The sequence below is a fragment of the Macaca nemestrina genome, chromosome 20 (genome assembly GCF_043159975.1).
Source record: "Macaca nemestrina isolate mMacNem1 chromosome 20, mMacNem.hap1, whole genome shotgun sequence".
NCBI lineage: Eukaryota > Metazoa > Chordata > Mammalia > Primates > Cercopithecidae > Macaca > Macaca nemestrina.
The window spans coordinates 58,992,485-59,015,246 of record NC_092144.1 but is presented as its reverse complement, the minus strand read 5'-3'; the positions used below and the strand labels follow the sequence as shown (position 1 = coordinate 59,015,246).

At 51.6% G+C, this 22,762-nt stretch overlaps 1 protein-coding gene across 1 annotated transcript; it reads left to right on the top strand.

Moving 5' to 3' along the window:
- The first annotated feature begins 17 nt into the window (after positions 1-17).
- On the top strand, positions 18-21,498 carry LOC139360409 (hydroxysteroid 17-beta dehydrogenase 14). Its single transcript, XM_071087384.1, has 9 exons — positions 18-317; positions 801-839; positions 1,666-1,748; positions 3,281-3,347; positions 4,376-4,467; positions 18,709-18,813; positions 20,786-20,853; positions 20,964-21,060; positions 21,169-21,498. Exons 1-9 carry the CDS (start codon positions 230-232, stop codon positions 21,340-21,342), a joined length of 813 nt encoding a protein of 270 aa, XP_070943485.1. The 5' UTR covers positions 18-229; the 3' UTR covers positions 21,343-21,498.
- Positions 21,499-22,762: the final 1,264 nt, after the last annotated feature.

The window sequence follows — 22,762 nt, the reverse complement described above, 5'->3', positions numbered from 1 at the left end:
TGGATTCCTATGTCTGTGGGAGGAGAGGAGTGTCTGAGGGAGGAGGGGCTGGGGACAAACTTCCAGGTCCCTAGCCTTCCTGGCAACGCCCCCCGAGGCTGGACTTCCACGATCCAGCTTCTATTGAGGATTTGATGCGACGGCCTCACGGGGCTTTGGAGGAGAAAAAGGCCCAGAGTAGAGACACACAGAGAGAGAGAGAGAGAGAGAGAGAGACCGGTGGACACGGATGGCTACGGGAACGCGCTATGCCGGGAAGGTGGTGGTTGTGACCGGGGGCGGGCGCGGCATCGGAGCTGGGATCGTGCGCGCCTTCGGTGAGCCGGGTCTGACTGCTGGGAGCTGTGAAGCGTGAGAGAGGAAGGATGGGGGCGGGGCGATGGGGGCGGAAAATAGGGTCTCCAATACTGCAGCCGGGATTCTGATCTTATAAAAGCCAATTTGCAGGCTAAAGTAAGCGTGTGGCGCGGTAGGCTAGGGCTGTCTGGCAGGGTCTCTGAAGGCAGTGGCCCCTTTCTCTGGGTCTGTTGGTATAGCTGCAAAACCAGTGGTTTGGGGAATGGCCCTGTCAGTTGTGGAGTTTGCTCTGGAACCCACGAACGGGGGATCAGGAGCCTCAGCAGAAACCTGGGCAGGCAAGGAGAGTATGTGTCAAGGCCTCTGCCCTCTGTCCTGTGGGTGATCATGAGACTGGGGTCACGAGGGGAGACGGAGATCGGCCCCAATCCAGGTGGCCACAAGAGGGCGGCAGAGGCTTTAACCAAGACTCGGAGGGTAACGTGTTCCCTTCCTATTCTCAGTGGACAGCGGGGCCCAAGTGGTTATCTGCGACAAAGATGGTGAGTGAGGGTCCCTCAGCCCTCAGCCCTCACCCTGGTCCTTCCTCCCTCAGTCCAGGGGTCCAGGAGCCCCAGCCCCTCCTCCCTCAGACCCAGGAGTCCAGGAGTCCCAGCCCCTCCTCCCTCAGACCCAGGAGTCCAGGCCCCCAGCCCCTCCTCCCTCAGACCCAGGAGTCCAGGAGTCCCAGCCCCTCCTTCCTCAGACCCAGGAGTCCAGACCCCTGTCCCTCCCCCCTCAGACCCAGGAGTCCAGGCCCCAGCGCCTCCTCCCTCAGACCCAGGAGTCCAGACCCCCGGCCCCTCCTCCCTCAGACCCAGGAGTCCAGACCCCTCCTCCTCCCTCAGACCCAGGAGTCCAGGCCCCCAGCCCCTCCTCCCTCAGACCTAGCAGTCCAGGCCCCCAGCACCTCCTCCCTCAGACCCAGGAGTCCAGGCCCCCAGCCCCTCCTTCCCTCAGACCTAGCAGTCCAGGCCCCCAGCACCTCCTCCCTCAGACCCAGGAGTCCAGGCCCCAGCACCTCCTCCCTCAGACCCAGGAGTCCAGGCCCCAGCACCTCCTCCCTTGGACCTAGGAATCCAGGGCCCCAGCCCCTCCTACCTTGGACCCAGGAGTCCAGATCCCTGTCCCTCCTCCCTCAGACCCAGGAGTCCAGGCCCCCAGCCCCTCCTCCCTCAGACCCAGGAGTCCAGGCCCCAGCCCCTCCTCCCTCAGACCCAGGAGTCCAGGCCCCAGCCCCTCCTCCCTCAGACCCAGGAATCTGCAGACCCCCAGACCCTCCTCCCTCAGGCCCAGGGGTCCAGGCTCCCAGCTCTTTTCTGCCTGCAGAGTCTGGGGGCCGGGCCCTGGAGCAGGAGCTCCCTGGAACTGTCTTTATCCTCTGTGATGTGACTCAGGAAGATGATATGAAGGTGAGCCGAGTTCCCATTCCTACCCCCATCTCCGCTAATGACCAGTTCTTTGTTCTCCTCCAGCCATTTGCATGTGCCTTTCCCTCTACTTTTCCTTCCTCTCCTGGCTCCACTGGACCCCTCAAAGGTTTCCAACCAGTGTCACTCCACACACAAGATCTTCTGTGACTGACGAGCAGGTCACATGTTCCTTCTCTCCCACCTCTCCAAGGCTCTTAGCACATCTGACACGTGGGTGGAAAGGAATAAGTCCCTCAAAGTGGGTCAACTGTAACTGATTTTTCTGTCTCTTTTTTGGAGGTGTCACTGTCACTGAGGCTGGAGTGCAGTGGCGTGATGTTGGTTCACTGCAACCTCTGCCTCCCAGGTTCAAGCCACTCTCCTACCTCAGCCTCCCGAGTAGCTGGGATTACAGGCGTGCGCCACCATGCCCAGCTAATTTTTTTTTTTTTTTGAGACGGAGTTTTGCTCTTGTTGCCCAGGCTGGAGTGCAATGATGCGATCTCGGCTCACCGCAACCTCCGCCTCCTGGGTTCAAGTGTTTCTCCTCTCTCAGCCTCCTGAGTAGCTGGGATTATAGGCATGCTCCACCACACCTGGCTAATTTTGTATTTTTAGTTGAGATGGTGTTTTTCTGTGTTGGTCAGGGTGGTGTTGAACTCCCGACCTCAGGTGATCCGCCTGCCTTGGCCTCCCAAAGTGCTGGGATTACAAGCATGAGCCACCGCACCCGGCTAATTTTTGTATTTTTAGTAGAAACGGGGTTTCACTATGTTGGCCAGGCTGGTCTCGAACTCCTGACCTCGCGTGATCCACCCACCTCAGCCTCCCAAAATGTTGGGATTACAGGTGTGAGTCACTGCACGTGGCCTGTAACTGATTTTTTTCTCCATTATTTCTGGGTTCCTCTTTCTTCCTTTTAATCAGTATCTCTCTGTTATCTGCCCCCCTTTAGTAACTGTCCCCTATACTCTCTCTGAATCCTTGTCACCCCCATGCCCCACCCCCTAACCCTGGGTGCAGTGTGGCTCTGACCAGCCCTCTGTCTCCTGCTTGCCTGCTGTGTCTGCTGATCTCCGCATCCCTCTTCCTCTAGTTCTTGTCACCTGACCTGGGAGTCCAGCTTCCCCCTCCTGCCTTACGTTTGGGAGCCCTGTCTTCTTTATGGCTGGACACCCCATCTACTGCTCATTGAAAGGACATTTCCTGGGCTGGGCATGGTGCCTGTAATCCCAGCACTTTGGGAGGCTGAGGCGGGCGGATCACTTGAGCTCAGGAGTTTGAGACCAGTTTGGACAACATAGTGAATCCCCGTCTGTACTAAAAAATACAAAAATTAGCTGGGCGTGGTGGCAGGTGCCTATAATCCCAGCTACTTGGGAGGCGGAGGTAGGAGAGTCATTTGAACCCAGAAGGCGGAAGTTGCAGTAAGCCGAGATCGTGTCAATGCAGTCCAGCCTGAGTGACAAGAAGGAGACACCGTCTCCAAAAACAACAACAACAACAACAAAGGACATTTCCTTCCTCCTCAGACCCTGGTTTCTGAGACCATTCGCCGATTTGGCCGCCTGGATTGTGTTGTCAACAACGCTGGCCACCGTGAGTTGTGAGACCTCAGGGCCTTCCTTACCTCCTGCCCCCCCAACTCCGTTTCCTGCACTTCAGTTTCCCCACTCCCTTCCCCTGATTCCCTCATCCTGCCTCATACCTCTTTCTAGTCACTTGGACAGGAGAGTAAACCAATGGAAGCCCCCTAGGCCTGGGCTGAAACTGGTCCTGTTCCATCCCTCCTGTGTGTCCCGAGTTGTGCCTTCACCTGTCTTCCCTCCCTCCCTTCCTCCTTCCTTCCTTCCTTCCTTCCTTCCCTCCCTCCCTCCCTCCCTCCCTCCCTCCCTCCTTCCTTCCTTCCTTCCTTCCTTCCTTCCTTCCTTCCTTCCTTCCTTCCTTCCTTCCTTCCTTCCTTCCTTCCTTCTTTCTTTCTCTCTCTCTCTCCCTCTCTCTCTTTTTGAGATGGAGTCAAGCTCTGTTGTCCAGGCTGGAATGCAGTGGCACCATCTCAGCTCACTGCAACCTCCGCCTCTTGGGTTCAAGCGATTCTCCTGCCTCAGCCTCCCAAGTAGCTGGGATTACAGGTGCCCGCCAGCACGCCAGGCTAATTTTTGTATTTTTAGTAGAGATGGGGTTCTTCGTGTTAGCCAGGCTGGTCTTGAACTCCTGACCTCAGATAATCTGCCTACCTCGACCTCCCCAAGTGCTGGGGTTACAGGCATGAGCCACCGCACCCGGCCTTTTTTTTTTTTTTTCCCTCTGAGACGGAGTCTCAGTCTGTCACTCAGGCTGGAGTGCAGTGGCTCAATCTAGGCTCATTGCAACCTCCACCTCCCAGGTTCAAGCAATTCTCCTGCCTCAGCCTCTTGAGTAGCTGGGAATATAGGCATCCACCACCACACCTGGCTAATGTTTGTATTTTTAGTAGAGAAGGGGTTTCACCATGTTGGCCAGGCTGGTCTCAAACTCCTGGCCTCATGATCCGCCCGCCTTGGCCTCCCAAAATGCTGGGATTACAGGCGTGAGCCACTGCATCCGCCCCCCCTCACTTTTCCTCTCTCTCTCACCCCCCACTTTAGACCCACCCCCACAGAGGCCTGAGGAGACCTCAGCCCAGGGATTCCGCCAGCTGCTGGAGCTGAACCTGCTGGGGACGTACACGTTGACCAAGGTGAGGGCTGGCGACCCTGCTGCCAGGCCCGAGCAGCCTCCTGATAGGTGGATTGTGTGATGCATTTTGTCTAAGAGCACAATGTTTTCTGTTTTTTTTGTTTATTTGTTTGTTGGAGACAGGATCTCTCTCTGTCGCCCAGGCGGAGTACAGTGGTGCGATCTTGGCTCACTGTAGCCTCCACCTCCCTGGTTCAAGCGATTCTCGTGCCTCAACCTCCTGAGTAACTGGGATTACAGGTGCGGGTCACAAAACTCAGCTAAATTTTGTGATTTTTGGTAGCGATGCTCCTGACCACAAGTGATCTGCCTGCCTTGGCTTCCCAAAGTGCTGGGATTACAGGCTTGAGTCACCACGCCTAGCCATCTGTTTTCTGTTCTTTTTTTTTTTTTTTTTTTTTTTTTTTTGAGGCGGAGTCTCGCTCTGTCGCCCAGGCTGGAGTGCAGTGGCGCGATCTCGGCTCACTGCAAGCTCCGCCTCCCGGATTCCCGCCATTCTCCTGCCTCAGCCTCCCGAGTAGCTGGGACTACAGGCGCCGCCACCACGCCCAGCTAATTTTTTTGTATTTTTAGTGGAGACGGGGTTTCATTGTGTTAGCCAGGATGGTCTCGATCTCCTGACCTCGTGATCCGCCCGTCTCGGCCTCCCAAAGTGCTGGGATTACAGGCTTGAGCCACCGCGCCCGGCCTATTTTCTGTTCTTTAGTTTAATCTCCTTATTCTGAAAGGAAGATAAATAACTGCAAATCTTTACATCCAGCAAAAGCTACTTTTGTAGCTACAAAGCCCAGTCCTAGGAACCTTCTAGAACCTTCCAAACTGGTGTGGTGGTGGGGGTGGGAGGGGATGTTAAGAACATATCAGGGCCAGACACACTGGCTCACACCTGTAATCCCAGTGCTTTGGGAGGTCGTTGTGGGAGGTTCACTTGAGGTCAGGAGTTCAAGACAGTTGGGGCAATATGGCGAAACCCCCTCTCTACAAAAAGTTTAGAAAATTAGCCGGGCATGGCCGGGCGCGGTGGCTCAAGCCTGTAATCCCAGCACTTTGGGAGGCCGAGACGGGCGGATCACGAGGTCAGGAGATCAAGACCATCCTGGCTAACACGGTAAAACCCCGTCTCTACTAAAAAAAAAAATACAAAAAAGTAGCTGAGCAAGGTGGTGGGCGCCTGTAGTCCCAGCTACTCGGGAGGCTGAGGCAGGAGAATGGCGTGAACCCGGGAGGCAGAACTTGAAGTGAGCTGAGATCCGGCCACTGCACTCCAGCCTGGGCCACAGAGACTCCGTCTCAAAAAATATAGGCATCCACCACCACACCTGGCTAATGTTTGTATTTTTAGTAGAGAAGGGGTTTCACCATGTTGGCCAGGCTGGTCTCAAACTCCTGACCTCATGATCCGCCCGCCTTGGCCTCCCAAAATGCTGGGATTACAGGCATGAGCCACCACGCCCGGCAATTTTACTAATTTTTAACTTTTTTGTAGAGACAGGGTCTTGCTATGCTGCCCAGGCTGATCTCGAACTCCTTGCCTCAAGCTGGGATTATAGGCATGAGCTACTGCACCTGTCCAATAATTACCTTTTGAGGCCACTTGCTTTCTGGGCTCTAGACTACCTGATACCAAGAAGCTCTAAAGTGCCACATACTCTATAGTTCAACCATGTATAGCCAATCGCTAATCAATGTGATGTCTGTAAACCAATGACAATTCCTGATGAACAACTTTTGTAATCACCGCCTCTCCTGATTCGTCCTTTTTTCTTTAAAAATTTGAGCCTTTTTAAATTATTATTATAGAGTTGGGGTCTTGCTCTATTGCCCAGGCTGGTCTGGAACTCCTGGCCTCAAGCCATCCTTCTACCTCAGCCTCCCAAAGTGCTGGGATTACAGGCATGAGCCACTGTGCCTGGCCTGAGCCATTTTTTTTTTCTTTTGCTCTCTGGAGCACTCCTCAATACAACCGGGAAGTGTATCCAGGGCAGCAGGTTGAGTGTGTCAACCTGCCGCCCAGCACACACTCCTATATTAATAATCTCCTATATTAATAATCTCCTATGTTAATCATATCCTATATTAAAAAGGAAGAAGGTTCTCAGCCTGCTGCCTGGGACACGCTCCTGTATTAAATAAATTCTTTGTTGGGCGCGGTGACTCACACCTATAGTCCCAGTGCTGTGGGAGGCCAAGGCAGGCAGATCGCTTGAGGTCAGGAGTTTGAGACCAGCTTGGCCAATATGGTGAAACCCCATCTCTACTAAAAATACAAAAATTAGCCAGACGTTGTGGCGTGCACTTGTAATTCCAGCACTCAGGAGGCTGCGGCAGGAGGATCACTTAAACCTGGGAGGTAGAGGTTGCAACGAGCTGACATGGTGCCACTGCGCTCCAGCCTGAGTGACAGAACAAGACTCTGTCTCAAAAATAAAAATAAATAAATAAATAAATAAACTCAGTCCTATATTAAAAAGGAAGAAGGTCCTGAACCTGCAGCCTGGGATACACTCTTATATTAATAATCTCCTCTATTAATAATCTCCTATATTAGGCCGGGCGCGGTGGCTCAAGCCTGTAATCCCAGCACTTTGGGAGGCCGAGACGGGCAGATCACGAGGTCAGGAGATCGAGACCATCCTGGCTAACACGGTGAAACCCCGTCTCTACTAAAAAATACAAAAAAACTAGCCGGGCGCGGTGGCGGGCGCCTGTAGTCCCAGCTACTCGGGAGGCTGAGGCAGGAGAATGGCGTGAACCCGGGAGGCAGAGCTTGCAGTGAGCTGAGATCCGGCCACTGCACTCCAGCCTGGGCGGCAGGGCGAGTCTCCGTCTCAAAAAAAAAAAAAAAAAAAAAAAAAAAAAATCTATATTAAAAAGGAAGGAGAAGAGTTGGTCATGGTGGCTCACACCTGTAATCCCAGCACTTTGGGAGGCCGAGGGGGGTGGATCACCCGAGGTCGGGAGTTCAAGACCAGCCTGGCCACCATGGTGAGACCCCGTCTCCACTAAAAATACACAAAAAATTAGCTGGGCATGGTGGTGTGTGCCTGCAATCTGAACTACTCGGGAGGCTGAGGCAGGAAAATTGCTGGAACCTGGGAGATGGAGGTTGCAGTGAGCCGAGATCGCACTACTGCACTCCAGTCTGGGTGACAGAGCGAGACTCCATCTCAAAAAAAAAAAAAAAAAAAGTGGGGTATTTGGTTCATTTGTTCTCTCCACCTCCAGCAACGGAGCAACTCACCAGAGCTGCCATTCATTGTGGCAGGAAAGCCTGGGGAGGGCTTGTTGAGTGTGAACTGCCTGGTGGACGTCCTGGTGGGAATGGGCATTGGGCGTGAGATCGTGGAGGTGGGGCTCTGGAGACAGCAGCTTGGAGCTGACCAGTTTGAGGTTGGAGGAACTCAGGAGAGCAAGAGTAGGCAAAGAGGGAAGAAGCCTGGGGAGCGGGCTCAGCGTCCAGGAAGCTTCAGGTGCTGACTCTGAGGTCGTATCTGAGATCCAGGTGAAATGTTCCTGGGAGGTTGGGCAATGCCCTGCTCAACTGGTGAAGAACCCTGGCTCCTGTTCCAAACTTTTGTTGACTTTCTAGGATTAACCCAACACTAAAAATACATCCACACATAAAACATACCTACACCTCAGCCCATGAAGAGTTAATATATGTACATGTTTTTTCTTTTTTGTTCTTTTTCTTTTTTTTCTTTTTCTTTTCTTTTCTTTTTTTTTTTTTTTGAGATAGAATCTTGTTCCATCACCCAGGCTGGAGTGCCATGGCACGATCTCTGCTCACCGCAACCTCGACCACCTGGGCTCAAGCAATTCTCCTGCCTCAGCCTCCCGAGGAGCTGAGACTACAGGTGCCCACTACCACGCCCAGCTGATTTTTGTATTTTTTGTAGAGTTGGGGGTCTCACTATGTTGTTCAGGCAGGTCTCAAACTCCTAAGCTATAGCGGTCTGCCTGCCTCGGCCACCCAAAGTGCTAGGATTACAGGCGTGAGCCACTGTGTCCGGCCTATGTTTTTTCATTCACTGCCAACATTTTACAAGACAGATTTCACATAAACCACCAAATGTCTTGTTTCTCTTAGAGAGTTGGTCAAGTTGGTCGACAGGACCTGTGGGGCAGGGAGGCAGAAGTAAGAAGTGGCTTGTTTGCCTCAATTCTCTGCCACTTCTTACCTGCAACGTTGTGCAAGTTACTCAGCATTTCTGCTCCTCTGTTTTCTCACCTGTAAAATGGGGCCAATCATGACAGAGTTGTTCTGAGGATTTAATGAGATTAGATTAAATACCCGTGAAACCCTTATGAATATTTATCATGCTGCAATCTCAGCACTTTGGGAGGCTGAGGTGGGAAAATCGCCTGAGCTCAGGAGCTCGAGATCAGCCTGGGCAACATAGCCCCAGACCCCATCTCAACCAAAAATAAACAAAATTAGCCAGACATGGTGGCACACATCTGTAGTCTCAGCTACTCTAGAGGCTGAGGAGGATCACTTGAGCCTAGGAGGCTGAGGCTGTAGTGAGCTTTGTTTGTGCCACTGCACTCCAGCCTGGGCAACAGAGTAAGACTTTGTCTCAAACAAAACAAAGCAAAAACAACTTGCTCTACCCATTGCGTCCTGCCACCCCCACCACCCAGATCATACAATTTTTTTTTTTTTTGAGATGGAGTCTCGCTCTGTTGCCCAAGCTGGAGTGCAGTGGTGCCATCTCAGCTTACTGCAGCCTCCACCCACTGGGTTCAAGCTGATTCTCCTGCCTCACCCTCCCAAGTAGCTGGGACTACAGGCACACGCCACCATATCTGGCTAATTTTTGTATTTTTAGTAGAGATGAGGTTTCATCATGTTGGCCAGGCTGGTCTGGAACTCCTGACCTCAGGTGATCCGCCCGCCTTGGCCTCCCAAAGTGCTGGGAGGCGTGAGCCACCGCGCCCAGCCCAGAGCCCAGATCATACAATTTTATCAGGAGGAACTTCATATGTACCATACCACCAGTGTATTAGAATCCTTTTTACTTTTATTTTGACATAACTTAAGACTTGCAAAATGTTCCTGGAATAGTACAGAGAATTCCTGTATAATGAAACTCCCCATTGTTCTTTTCTTTTCTTTTTTCTTTTTTTTTTTTTTTTTGAGACAGAGTCTTGCTTTGTCGCCAGGCTGGCATGCAGTGACACGATCTCGGCTCACTGCAACCCTTGCCTCCTGGGTTCAAGCTACTCTCTTGCCTCATCCTCCCAAGTAGCTGCTGGAACTACAGGCATGTACCACCACACCCTCTAATTTTGTTTTTAGTAGAGACAGGGTTTCACCATGTTGGCCAGGATGATCTCAATATCCTGACCTCGTGATCCACCTGCCTCGGTCTCCCAAAGTGCTGGGATTACAAGTGTGAGCCACTGTGTCCGGCCCTTTGTTTCTTTCTCTCTTTCTTTCTCTCTCTCTTTCTCTCTCTCTTTCTTTTCCCTTCCTTTTTTCCTTCCTTCCTTCCTTCCTTCCTTCCTTCCTTCCTTCCTTCCTTCCTTCTTTCCTTCCTTCCTTCCTCCCTCCCTCCCTTCCTTTTTTCTTTCCTTCTTTCGTCCTTTCCTTTTCTTCCCAGGCTGGTGAGCAGTGGTGCCATCACAGCTCGCTGCAGCCTTGAACTCTTGGGCTCAAGGTATCTTCCTGCCTCAACCTCTCAGCCTTCCGAGTAGCTGGGACTACAGGTACGTGCCACAGCACCTGACTAATTTTGTTTTAGTTTCGGTAGAGAGGAGGTCTTGCTATGTTGCCCAGGCTGGTCTTGAACTCCTGAGTTCAAACTATCTTCCTGCCTTGGCCTCCTAAAGTGTTAGGATTACAGGAGTGAGCCACCACACCTGGCCTTCTTTCTTTCTTTTTTTCTTGACTTTTACTTGTGGTTCAATGTTTAACATTTATTTATTTATTTATTTATTTCATGGAATCTCGCTCTGTTGCCCAGGCTGGAGTGCAATGGCATGAGCTCGGCTCACTGCAACCTCTGCCTCCTGGGTTCAAGCCATTCTCCTGCCTCAGCCTACCAAGTGGCTGGGACTACAGATATGCACCACCACGCCCGGCTAATTTTTGTGTTTTTAGTAGAGACAGGGTTTCACCATGTTGGCCAGGCTGGTCTCGAACTCCTGACCTCAAGTGATCTGCCCGCCTCGGCCTCCCAAAGGGCTGGGATTACAGGCGTGACCCACCATGCCTGGCCTCAATGTTTAACATTTTAAAAAAATAAAAATAGGCTGGGTGCGGTGGCTCACACCTGTAATCCCAGCGCTTTGGGAGGCCAAGGCTGGCGGATTGCCTGAGATCAGGAGTTCAAGACCAGCCTGGCTAACATGGTGAAAATGCGTCTCTACTAAAAATACAAAAAAAATTAGCTGGGCATGGTGGCACATACCTGTAGTCCCAGCTACTCGGGAGGTTGAGGCAGGAGAATCACTTGGACCCGGTGAGGCCGAGGTTGCAGTGGGCTGAGATTGCGCCACTGTACTCCAGCCTGGGCAACAGAGCAAGACTTGGTCTCAAAAAAAAAAGAAAAAAAGAAAAGAAAAGAAAAGAAAAGAAAAATAGAGTAGTATAATAAATACTTATATGCCCATCATTTGTATTAGCATTTATTCACATTTATACATAAATATATGTATTTCTTTTTGTCAAAGTATTATATTACGACACCATGACAGTTCATTTCCAAACACTTTAGTAAGCATCTCCTAAAAATAAAGCCTTACTATTATTATTATTATTTTGAGATAGTGTCTTGCTCTGTCTCCCAGGCTGGAGTGCAGTGAAATGATCATGGCTCACTGCAGCCCCAACTTCCTAGGCTCAAGTGATCCTCCTACCTCAGCCTCTAGGTTGCTGGGTCAGCAGGCATGCACCACCACGCACAACCAATCTTTTGTTTTTTTGCAGAGACAGACTCTCACCATTTTGTCCAGGCTCAGGCCTTTTTTACATAAGAAAAATACCATTGTATCACCTAATACAATTAACAGAAATGTCTTAATACCATGTCATAGTTAACTCTATATAAACAGACCCAGAAGTTCCCCAATGTTTTATTATCACTGATTTCTTCACACCAGGATCCTGACAACATCTGTGTATTGCATTTGGTTTCCCTGAGGGCAAAGACTTTTGTCTGCTTGTTCATGCACTTGTTGCAAAGAAATCTTGTGAACACTTGTGTCGCTGCCATTATCACCATCGCTATTTCCATCATCATTACCATTGTTACCACCCTCACCATCATTCTCACCATCATCTCACATCACCATTTTCACCATTACCATCATCACCATCAACACCATCATCACCACCATCATTACCATCCCATCCCCAACCTCGCCATCATCATCACCACCATCATTACCACCATCACCACCATCACCATCATCACCGTCATCATCACTGTCATTACCACAATCATCACCATCACCATCAGCAACATTATCATCGCCATCATTGCCAACATCACCACCATCATCACCATCACCATCATTACCACAATCATCACCATCACCATCGTCATCATCATCACCACTGTCATTACTACAATTACCATCACCATCACCACCATCATTGCTACAATTTACCATCACCATCATCACCACCATCATTACCACAATCACCATCACCATCGTCATTACCGCAATCACCATTACCACCATCATCACCATCACCATCCTCATCATCATCACCACTATCATTACTACAATTACCATCACCATCATCACCACTGTTACCACAATCATCACCATCACCACCATCGCCATCCTCACCAACATCATTGTCATCACCATCATTACCACAATGGTCACCATCATCATCACCATCACCATCCTCACCAACATCATCATTGTCATCACCATCATTACCACAATTGTCACCATCATCACCACCATCACCATCCTCACCAATATCATCATCGTCATCACCATCATCACCACAATCATCACCATCATCATCACCATCATTACCACAATCGTCACCATCATCACCACCCTCACCAACATCCTCACCATCACCACCATTATCATCACCATAATTATTACCACAATCACCATCACCATCATCACCATCATCACCCTCACTATCATCACCATCTTCACTATCACCATCATCACCACCATCATCAGCATCCTCACCATCATCCTCATCCTAATCATCATCCTTCTCACCATCCTCACCATCACCATCTTCATCACCACCATTATCACGATCATACTCACCATCACCATCATGACCACCATCATCATCACCATCATCACCATCATCACCATCACCATCAAAATCCCTTAGAAGCTCTCTTTTTTCTCTTCTCTCTCAGCCATGTGACTTTGGAAGCTGTTTAAATGTTGATTCTGGGGCCCCTGCACAGATCCCTTGAATTAGAGTCTCCAGGTCTTTGGCCTTCCTGGTGGATTCTGATACAAGCCAAAGTTTGTGACTCCCTAGGCAAGGGAGAACAAGGGCGGGATTAAGGATATTTAGATAGTCGAGGAAATGATACCTTGTGGAAAGGAGGGATCCACAGAAGGTGTTGGAGCACGGGGGTTTCAGTAGTCTCTCAGAGCTGGATTATTTATTAAAGATCTATCCATTCTGGCCGGGTGCGATGGCTCCCGCCTGTAATCCCAGCATTTTGGGAAGCCCAGGCGGGTGGATCACAAGGTCAGGGGTTTGAGACCAGCCTGGCCAATATGGTGAAACCCTGTCTCTACTAAAAAAATACAAAAATTAGCCGGGCATAGCTGGTAGTCCCAGCTACTCGGGAGGCTGAGGCAAGAGAATTGCTTGAACCCGGGAGGTGGAGGTAGCAGTGAGACGATATTGCACCACTGCACTCCAGCCTGGGTGAGACAGGGCGAGACTCCATCTCAAAAAAAAAAAAAAAAAAAAAAAAAGATCTATCCATCTCTCCATTCAGTAATCTATTTAGTCAAGTACTGACCAAACCAGACAATGTTCTTCTTCTTTTTTTCTTGGAGAGGGATTAGCCTGGCTAATCTATTTTTAGCAGAGACAGGGTTTCACCGTACTGGTCAGGCCGGTCTCCTGACCTTACGTGATCCATCTGCCTTGGCCTCCCAAAATGCTGGGATTACAAGTGGGAGCCACTGTACCCAGCCTCAGGCAATGTTCTTTTTTGTTTTGTTTTGTTTTTGTTAGAGATCGGGTCTTGCTCTGTTGCCCACGCTGGAGTGCCATGGTGTGATCATAGTTCACTGAAGCCCTGACCTCCCAGGCTCGAGTAATCCTCCCGCCTCAGCCTCCCGAAAACCTGGGACCACAAACACACACCACTATGCCTGGCTAATTTTTGTATTTTTGTTGAGATGTGGGGGGGTCTCACTATGTTGTCCAGACTGGTCTCAAACTCCTTGGGCTCAAGTGATCCTCCCACTTCAGCCTCCCCAAATGCTGGGATTACAGGCGTGAGCCACTGCACCTGGCCCAGGCAGTGTTATAGGTGCTCGAGGTACAGCAGGGAGCCAGGTCCATGTGGGCTCTGTCCTTGGGGAGTTTACACTCCTGGGCAGCCAGGTGTTACTAAACAGACAGAGACATGAGTTCAGAAGAGTGTGTGTGTGTTTTGCTTTAGGAGGGGGTGGGTATGGTTCTGGGAGAATGTGACCTGGAGACTGGCCCGTTCAGGGAATGTAGCCAAACTTCTTGGAAGTAATGAAATCTGAGCAGCATTGACCAGTGGAGGGGGTGGAGAAAGAGATGGCAGGGCGAGGGCCTGGCAGCGAGACAGGGTTTGGCGCTGCTGCCAGCTGGGCCCAGTGAGAGAAGGGGATGTTGCAAGAAGAGATTGGGGCAGGGACCAGATCAGGCAGGGCCTCGAAGGCCATGCTGAAGCATCTGGTCTTTATCTCAAGAGCACTAGGGAGCTATGGAAGGTATTTGAGCAAGGGAGTGATGTGATCTTGCTAATATTATTTAACAGGTCATAGGCTCTGGCTCCTGTAGGTATGAGGGAAGAATCTGAGGGCCAAGCATGAGAGTGGGAGAACCAGTATTAGGAGTTGATTGCATTTGAGCCAGGCACGGTGGTTCACGCCTGTAATCCCAGCACTTTGGGAGGCTGAGGCGGGCAGATCGCCTGAGGTCAGGAGTTTGAGACCAGCCTGGCCAAAAAGGAGAAACCCTGTCGCTACTAAAAATACAAAAATTAGCCAGGCGTGGTGGCGGACGCATGTAATCCCAGCTACTTGGGAGGCTGAGGCAGGAGAATTGCTTGAATCTGGGAGGCGCAGGTTGCAGTGAGCCAAGATCGTGCCACTGCACTCAAGCCTGGGTGACAGAGCAATACTCCGTCTCTAAAAAAAACAAATAAAAAAAGGAGTTGATAGCATTTGTCCAAGGGAGAAGTGGGGGCTTTCAAGTCCTCGTGATCTGGCCCCTGTTCTTCTCTGACCTCACCTCCAGCCACACTGGTCTTATTGCTCCCAAACACAGCAGGCCTGCTCCTATCTCAGAACTTTGGCACTTAAGAGCTGGGGTCTCAGTATGTTGCACAGACTGGCTTTGAACTTCTGGGCTGAAGTGATCCTCCTACCTCGGTCTCCCAAAGCACTGACATTACAGGTATCCGCCACTGCACCCGGCCCCCAGCAGGTCCTTGATGTAGAGCAGGTGCTTAGCGACCTTGAGGGGTGTGGGGGAAGGACACTCAGGATGTGTGGGACAAATATTTAATGAACTCCAGCTGTGTGCCTCGTGCTGGGGTGAGGGTGGCAAGAACCGTGTCTCCACCCTGGTGAGACTTACGTTTGCAGGGTCAGGTGGGGGAGGAGATTAAACGGCAGGGCAGGTGCACAGACTGAGGGAGAAATGGAGCAAGGCAGGCGGAGTGGGCACTGGGAGGGAGGGAGGGCGTCAAAGCTGGTGGAAGTGAGAGGAGGCGAGGGTGAGGGAGGTTCCCTGAGGAGAAGGCCAGAGGCTGGTCAATGCCCACATCATTCATGCTCATATTACAGCATGGTTTCTCTTTTTCTTTTTCTTTCTTTCTTTCTTTTTCTTTTCTTTTCTTTTTTTTTTTTTTTTGTGAGCCACGGCACCTGGCCTAAAGTTCTTAACACTTAGAATTGTGAGAAATTGTTGTTTGTTTATGGGTTTGGGCCTCAGCCCGTCCAGCAGCAAACGCTGGCTCTGTCGGGTGTCATGTGATGCCCTGTGGGCGTGAATCATCCCTCCATTCCTCAGTCTTCTCACTTGTGAAATGGGACTCTCAGCTGTACCTCCTCTTTGTAGGTACAGGAGAATGTTAGAGGGATGAAATGAGCTCATCTGTGTAAATTGCTGAGGACAGGGCTGGACACATACCAGGTCCTCCATTCATTCATTAATTCACTCATTCATTCATTCAAAGGATATTTATGAAGTGTGTGCTACGTGCCAGGCACCTTAGTGCTGGGAAAGAAACAAACTCAGAAATCTTGACCGTCTCTCATAGGTTTCTGCGTGCTGGTGGGAGAGACAGAACATGAACAAACTAGTAAAATATATATGGCCTGTCAGAAGGGAGTGTGTGACACAGAGAAAAGACATCCGGAAGAGGGAAGGGGACTCAGGGGTATGGGAACTGCTGTTTTATTTTATAATTTTATTTTTTGGGGCCAGGTGCAGTGGCTCATGCCTGTAATCCCAGCACTTTGGGAGGGCGAGGCAGGCAGATTACTTGAGCTCAGGAGTTCAAGACCAGCCTGGCCAACACGGTGAAACCCCGTCTCTACTAAAAAATACAAAAATTAGGCCGGGCGCGGTGGCTCACGCCTGTAATCCCAGCACTTTGGGAGGCCGAGACGGGCGGATCACGAGGTCAGGATATCGAGACCATCCTGGCTAACACGGTGAAACCCCATCTCTACTAAAAAATACAAAAAACTAGCCGGGCGAAGTGGCGGGCGCCTGTGGTCCCAGCTACTCGGGAGGCTGAGGCAGGAGAATGGCATAAACCCGGGAGGTGGAGCTTGCAGTGAGCTGAGATCCGGCCACTGCACTCCAGCCTGGGCGACAGAGCCAGACTCAGTCTCAAAAAAAAAAAAAAAAAAAAATACAAAAATTAGCCGGGCATGGTGACACATGCCTGTAGTTCCAGCTACTTGGGAGACTGAGGCAAGAGAATTGCTTGAACCTGGGAGGTGGAGGTTGCAGTGAGCCAAGATGACATCACTGCATTCCAGCCTGGGCGACAGAGTGAGACTCTGTTTCACAAAACAAAACGAAACAAAAAAAAATTTTTTTTGTTAGAAAAATAAAGACAGGCCGGGCCCCATGGCTTACGCCTGGAATCCCAGCACTTTGGGAGGCCGAGGCAGGCAGATCACATGAGATCAGGAGTTCAAGACCAGCCTGGCCAGCATAGTGAAACCCTGTCTCCACTAAAACAAAAATTATCCCGGTGTGGTGGCACACGCCTGTAGTCCCAGCTACTCGGGAGGCCAAGGCAGGAGAATCACTTGATCCTGGGAAGCGGAGGTTTCAGTGAGCTGAGGTCGCACCACTGCACTCCAGCCTAGACAACAGAGCGATACTCCATCTCAAAAAAAAAAGAAAGAAAGAAAAAGAAAGACAGGGTCTTGCTAAGTTGCCCAGGCTGGTCTCAAACATCTGGGTTCAAGCAATCCTCCCTCCTCGGCCTCCCAAAGTACAAGGATTACAGGCATGAGCCACTGAGCCCAGCCTGCAGTTTTAAATAGTATAGCCAGGGAAGGCCTCACTGAAGAGGTGACCTCGGATCAGGGTTTGAGGGAGCTGAGGGAGAGTGTTTACCCAGGACAGTCCCTGTTTATCATTGACACTGTGGCCTGAAAATACTGTGTCCCCGGAAACCCTTCAGTCCTGGGCAAACTGGGATGGCTCGCCACCCTAGGAGTGGGTCTTGTGGCTCTCTTAGGAAAAGGCACTCCGGGCAGAGAGAGCAGCAAGTTCAAAGGCCCTGAGGCTGGAACAGGCAAGGTGTGTCTGAAGATACAGCACAGAAAAGGGTGGAGGCCGTTTTGGAGGGGACTCATTTAGATTCCCACTCGGAGAGCCTGCTAGGGGTGCCGCCTCGTACCAAGTCATCTTAAGTGGCAAAAACTGGCCTTGCCTGGCCAGCTCAGCTGCCCAAGGCAAGTGAGATCAAAGACAGAATTTGAGTTTATCCAAGGTCATGTGTAGTCAATGAACACACACACACACACACACACACACACACACACACACACACACAGAATGAGAGAGAGAGAGAGAGAGAGAGAGTATATTTAGGGACTTCCCAGGTGGCCAGGGAATTGAATTGCAGGAGAGAAGGTGGCAGGAAACAGTGCATTTCTTTTTTTTTTTTTTTTTTTTTTTTGAGACAGAGTCTTGCTCTGTTACCCAGGCTGGAGTGCAGTAGCGTGATCTTGGCCCCCTGCAACCTCCACCTCCCAGGTTCAAGCAGTTCTCCTGCCTCAGCCTCCCAAGTAGCTGAGATTACAGGCATGTGCCACCATGCCTGGCTAATTTTGTATTTTTAGTAGAGATGGGGTTTCATCATGTTGGCCAGACTGTTCTCAAACTCCTGACCTCATGATCTAGCCACCTCAGCCTCCCAAAGTGCTGGGATTACAGGCATGAGACACTGTGCCTGGTCTAGAGTGCCTTTCATGAAGGCCTCATAGAAACCATCTTCCCCTCCATGGATAAAAGAACTTCCTGGCTGGGTGTGATGGCTCACGCCTGTAATCCCAACACTTTGGGAGGCTGAGCGGGGAGGATTGCTTGAGCCCAGGAGTTTGGAGCTGCAGTGAGCTACAATCTTGCCGCTGCATTCCAGCCTGGCCCACAGAGACTCCATCGGAAAAGAACTTCATCCCATTTTTCACAAATATGCAGCCTTCTGGGTCTCTCATCCATTTCCCTGTCTTGATATGGACAGGAATTTGAGTAACATACAAAGACCAAGGGAGAGGGGAACAGAGATAGAGACAAAGACAGACAAGTCCCAGGAGAAGAGAGAGAAATCTCTTTCCACCGAGAGACTCCTTGAATGCTCAGACCCAGCGACCCCAGGGCAAACCAGAGAAGGTGTTAGGTTAGATGCTGTCTCTAGCAGTCACTGAGATCAACTACACACACGCCAGGGAGATGGCTGTCATCCCAGACTTCAGGATGGCTGTGGCTGTGTTTCAGTGGTCTGGGGAGATGCAGGGCTTGTGTGGCTTACTTGGCCTCTTGTCTCCCTAGCTCGCCCTCCCCCACCTGCGGAAGAGCCAAGGGAATGTCATCAACATCTCCAGCCTAGTGGGGGCAATTGGCCAGGCCCAGGCAGTTCCCTATGTGGCCACCAAGGTACAGCAGCCCCTACCCCTTCCTTCCCTCCCTACTCCTTCCCATGGGCCTTAGCTTGGAGTCCAGACACCTTAGGAGCCAAACCTAGCAAGATCTTGGCCCTAGAGAGTCTCACACCCAACTGCCAGATTCAGTACCCAGGCATAACTGCCTGTGATAGATTTCTGTTTTTTTCTTTTATTTATTTATTTATTTATTTATTTATTTATTTTATTTTTTATTTTTTTTATTTTAATTTTTTTGAGACGGAGTCTCGCTCTATCGCCCAGGCTGGAGTGCTGTGGCTTAATCTCGGCTCACTGCAAGCTCCGCCTCTCGCGTTCACGCCATTCTCCTGCCTCAGCCTCCAGAGGAGCTGGGACTACAGGCGCCCGCCACCACACCTGGCTAATTTTTTTGTATTTTTAGTACTGATGGGGTTTCACCGTGTTAGGCAGAATGGTCTCGAACTCCTGACGTTGTGATCCGCCCGCCTCGGCCTCTCAAAGTGCTAGGATTACAAGCGTGAGCCACTGCGCCTGGCCCTTTTTTTTTTTTTTTCTTTTTTTTGAGACGGAGTCTCACTCTGTCACCATGTAGGAGTGCAGTGGCGTGATCTCGGCTTGCTGCAACCTCTGCCTCCCAGGTTCAAGGGATTCTCCTGACTCAGCCTCCTGAGTAGCTGGGACTACAGGAGCAGGCCACTATGCCCAGCTTTTTTTTTTTTTTTTTTGTATTTTTTAGTAGAGACAGGGTTTCACCATGGTAGCCAGGATGGTCTCGATTTTCTGACCTCATGATCCGCCTGCCTTGGCCTCCCAAAGTGCTGGGATTACAGGCGTGAGCCACCGCGCCCAGCAGATTTCTGTGTGTTTTTTTTGTTGTTGTTTGTTTGTTTTGAGATGGAGTTTCGCTCTTGTTGCCCAGGTTGGAATGGAATGGCAAGATCTCGGCTCACTGCAACCTCCGCCTCCCGGGTTCAAGCAATTCTCCTGCCTCAGCCTCCCAAGTAGCTGAGATTACAGGTGGCTGCCACCATGCCCAGCTAGTTTTTTGTATTTTTTAGTAGAGACGAAGTCTCACCATGTTGGTGAAGCTGGTCTCAAACTCCGGACCTCAGGTGATTCACCCGCCTCAGCCTCAGAAAGTGTTGGGATTACAGGCGTGAGCCACTGCGCCCGGCCCTTCTTCTTTTTTTTTTGAGATAGGGTCTCACTCTGTCGCCCAGGTTGTAGTACGGTGGCATGATCTCAGCTCACTGCAACCTCTGCCTCACAAGTTCAAGCTATTCTTACGCCTCAGCCTCCCCAGTAGCTGGGATTACAGGCGTGCACCACCATGTCCGGTTAATTTTTGTATTTTTAGTAGAGATGAGCTTTCACCATGTTGGCCAGGCTGGTCTCGAACTCCTGACCTCTAGTGATCCACCCATCCCAGCCTCCCAAAGTGCTGGGATTATAGGTGTGAGCCACTGCGCCCGGCCCTTCTTTTTCTTCATTTACATTTTGTTTTGTTTTGTTTTGTTTTGAGATAGAGTCTTACCCTGTCGTCCAGGTTGTAGTGCGGTGGCACGATCTCAGCTCACTGCAGCCTCTGCCTCACAGGTTCAAGGGATTCTCACGCCTCAGCCTCCCCGGTAGCTGGGATTACAGGCATGCACCACCATGTCCAGTTAATTTTTGTATTTTTAGTAGAGATGGGGTTTTGCCATGTTGGCCAGGCTGGTCTGGAACTCCTGGCCTCAAGTGATCCACCCATCCCGGCCTCCCAAAGTGCTGGAATTACAGGTGTGAGCCACCGCACCTGGCCTTCCTGTGACAGATTTCTATGCCAAGTTTCTCCCAAGAAACCAAGGCTGGTGCCTCTGAAGGCAGACTTCAAGGAGGGCATGACTTCCCCATTCTGATGCCCCCCCTGGCAGGCAGGAGACAATGGATGGCAGGGACCCCATGTCCGGGGGACTGAACTTTCTTCCCTGCTCCGTTTTCTGCAGGGGGCAGTAACGGCCATGACCAAAGCCTTGGCCCTGGATGAAAGTCCATATGGTGTCCGAGTCAACTGGTGAGCTGCTCTGAGCAGGCCGAGAGCCTTCTGGGGGAACTGGGGTGACTGGGAGTGATCCCAAGTGATTCGAGACAGATTTTTTTGATCCCCTCTTTCCCTTCCCCCAGTATCTCCCCAGGAAACATCTGGACCCCACTGTGGGAGGAGCTGGCAGCCTTAACACCAGACCCTCGGGCCACAATCCTAGAGGGCATGCTGGCCCAGGTAGGAGTGGGGTTCAGATCCAGGTGGTAGAAGGTGGCTTGGGGGTGGGGGACATGGCGATCAAATGGGGCTTCTCTTGACCTCCTTCCCCCCCTCTTTTCTCCCCAGCCACTGGGCCGCATGGGCCAGCCCGCTGAGGTCGGGGCTGCGGCAGTGTTCCTGGCCTCCGAAGCCAACTTCTGCACGGGCATCGAACTGCTCGTGACGGGGGGTGCAGAGCTGGGGTACGGGCGCAAGGCCAGTCGGAGCACCCCCGTGGACGCCCCCGATATTCCCTTCTGATTTCTCTCATTTCTACTTGGGGCCCCCTTCCTAGGACTCTCCCACCCCAAACTCCAACCTGTATCAGATGCAGCCCCCAAGCCCTTAGACTCTAAGCCCACTTAGGAAGGTACCAGGTCACCTGCAGGTTCCCATAAAAGCAATTTGCAGCCAGAAGGAGGAAGACATCGTTATATTTATTTCCCACCCTTTAGACGAGTCCTTCTGCCCACTTAGCCCCTGCACCCCAGACCCACAAGTTGCCTCTTCCCTGAAGGACTGCAGCTCCCCCCGCCCCCCAATGCCAGGCCTTGCAGCAAGCAGGTGCCTGATGTTTGCTAGCCCTGTCGCTGTCGCCAGGGGCTCCTGGGGAAGGTGGAGCGGTTTGGCTTCACCAGCGCGCTAAAGGCCCGCAGGGGAGAGTAAATTAAGCGCAGTTAGGAGGTAATAGAGGGGGAGGCACAAAAGGCCCTCCTCCTTATTCTTGGCCCTTAGGGAAAAGGAGTCTTCCTCTCGGTGCCTGGGGAATAGGAAGGTGGTTGGCAAGAAAAGTCCAGAGGGAAGAGAAAGGAGGGGGTTGAGACATCTGGATCAGAGGGAGAAGGGCCTGAAACTCCTGGGTTTTAGGTCCGCAGGGCACTGGGGTATGCAGACTCCCCAGCTGGACCCAGGAGGGGCGCAGGGTCCGGGCGCGCTGGCGTCCCGCAGGTGAGGGGTGGAGCTGCAGGGCTGCTGCGGATTGGCTGTGGCGGGGGGGCGTGTGCGCCAACCGCTGATTGGCCGCGGCGGGGGCGGGAGCTGTCCGTGGGCGCCGCCCCTACAGCTCGGGGCTGTCGGTTGGGCAGCAGGACCCGGGTGGAGAGCAGAAAAACAGGGCGAGGCCCTGCGGGGGAAGGGTCCCGCGGTTTGGCTGTTCGGGCCTGTGGCTGTTGGGGTGGCAGGACAGTGACCCGGGGACAGGACTTGGGGGCACTGTGGGGGTAGAATTTGGAGACGGAGTGTCCCAGGGTAGGACTGCTGAGACACAGTGGCCAAGGGATCCGATTTTTGTTGTTGTTGTTTTTTAATTTGAGAGATTAGTCTCACTCTGTCGCCCAGGCTGGAGTGCTATGGTGCAATGTCGGCTCTCTACAACCTCCGCCTCCCGGGTTCAAGCGATTCTCCTGCCTCAGCCTCCCGAGTAGCTGGGATTACAGGCGCCCGCTACCACGCTTGGCTAATTTTTGTATTTTTAGTAGAGACGGGGTTTCACCATGTTGGCCAGGCTGGTCTCGAACTCCTGACCTCAGGTTATCCATCCGCCTTGGCCCCCAAAGTGCTGGGATTACAGGCGTGAGCCAGCGCGCCTGGCCAGGGACCTGATTTTGGTGCCACAGTAACCCGTAGGTTTTGGGGGCACAGTGACAGAGGAGCACAATTTAGGGGGCGGTGCTGCAGGTTT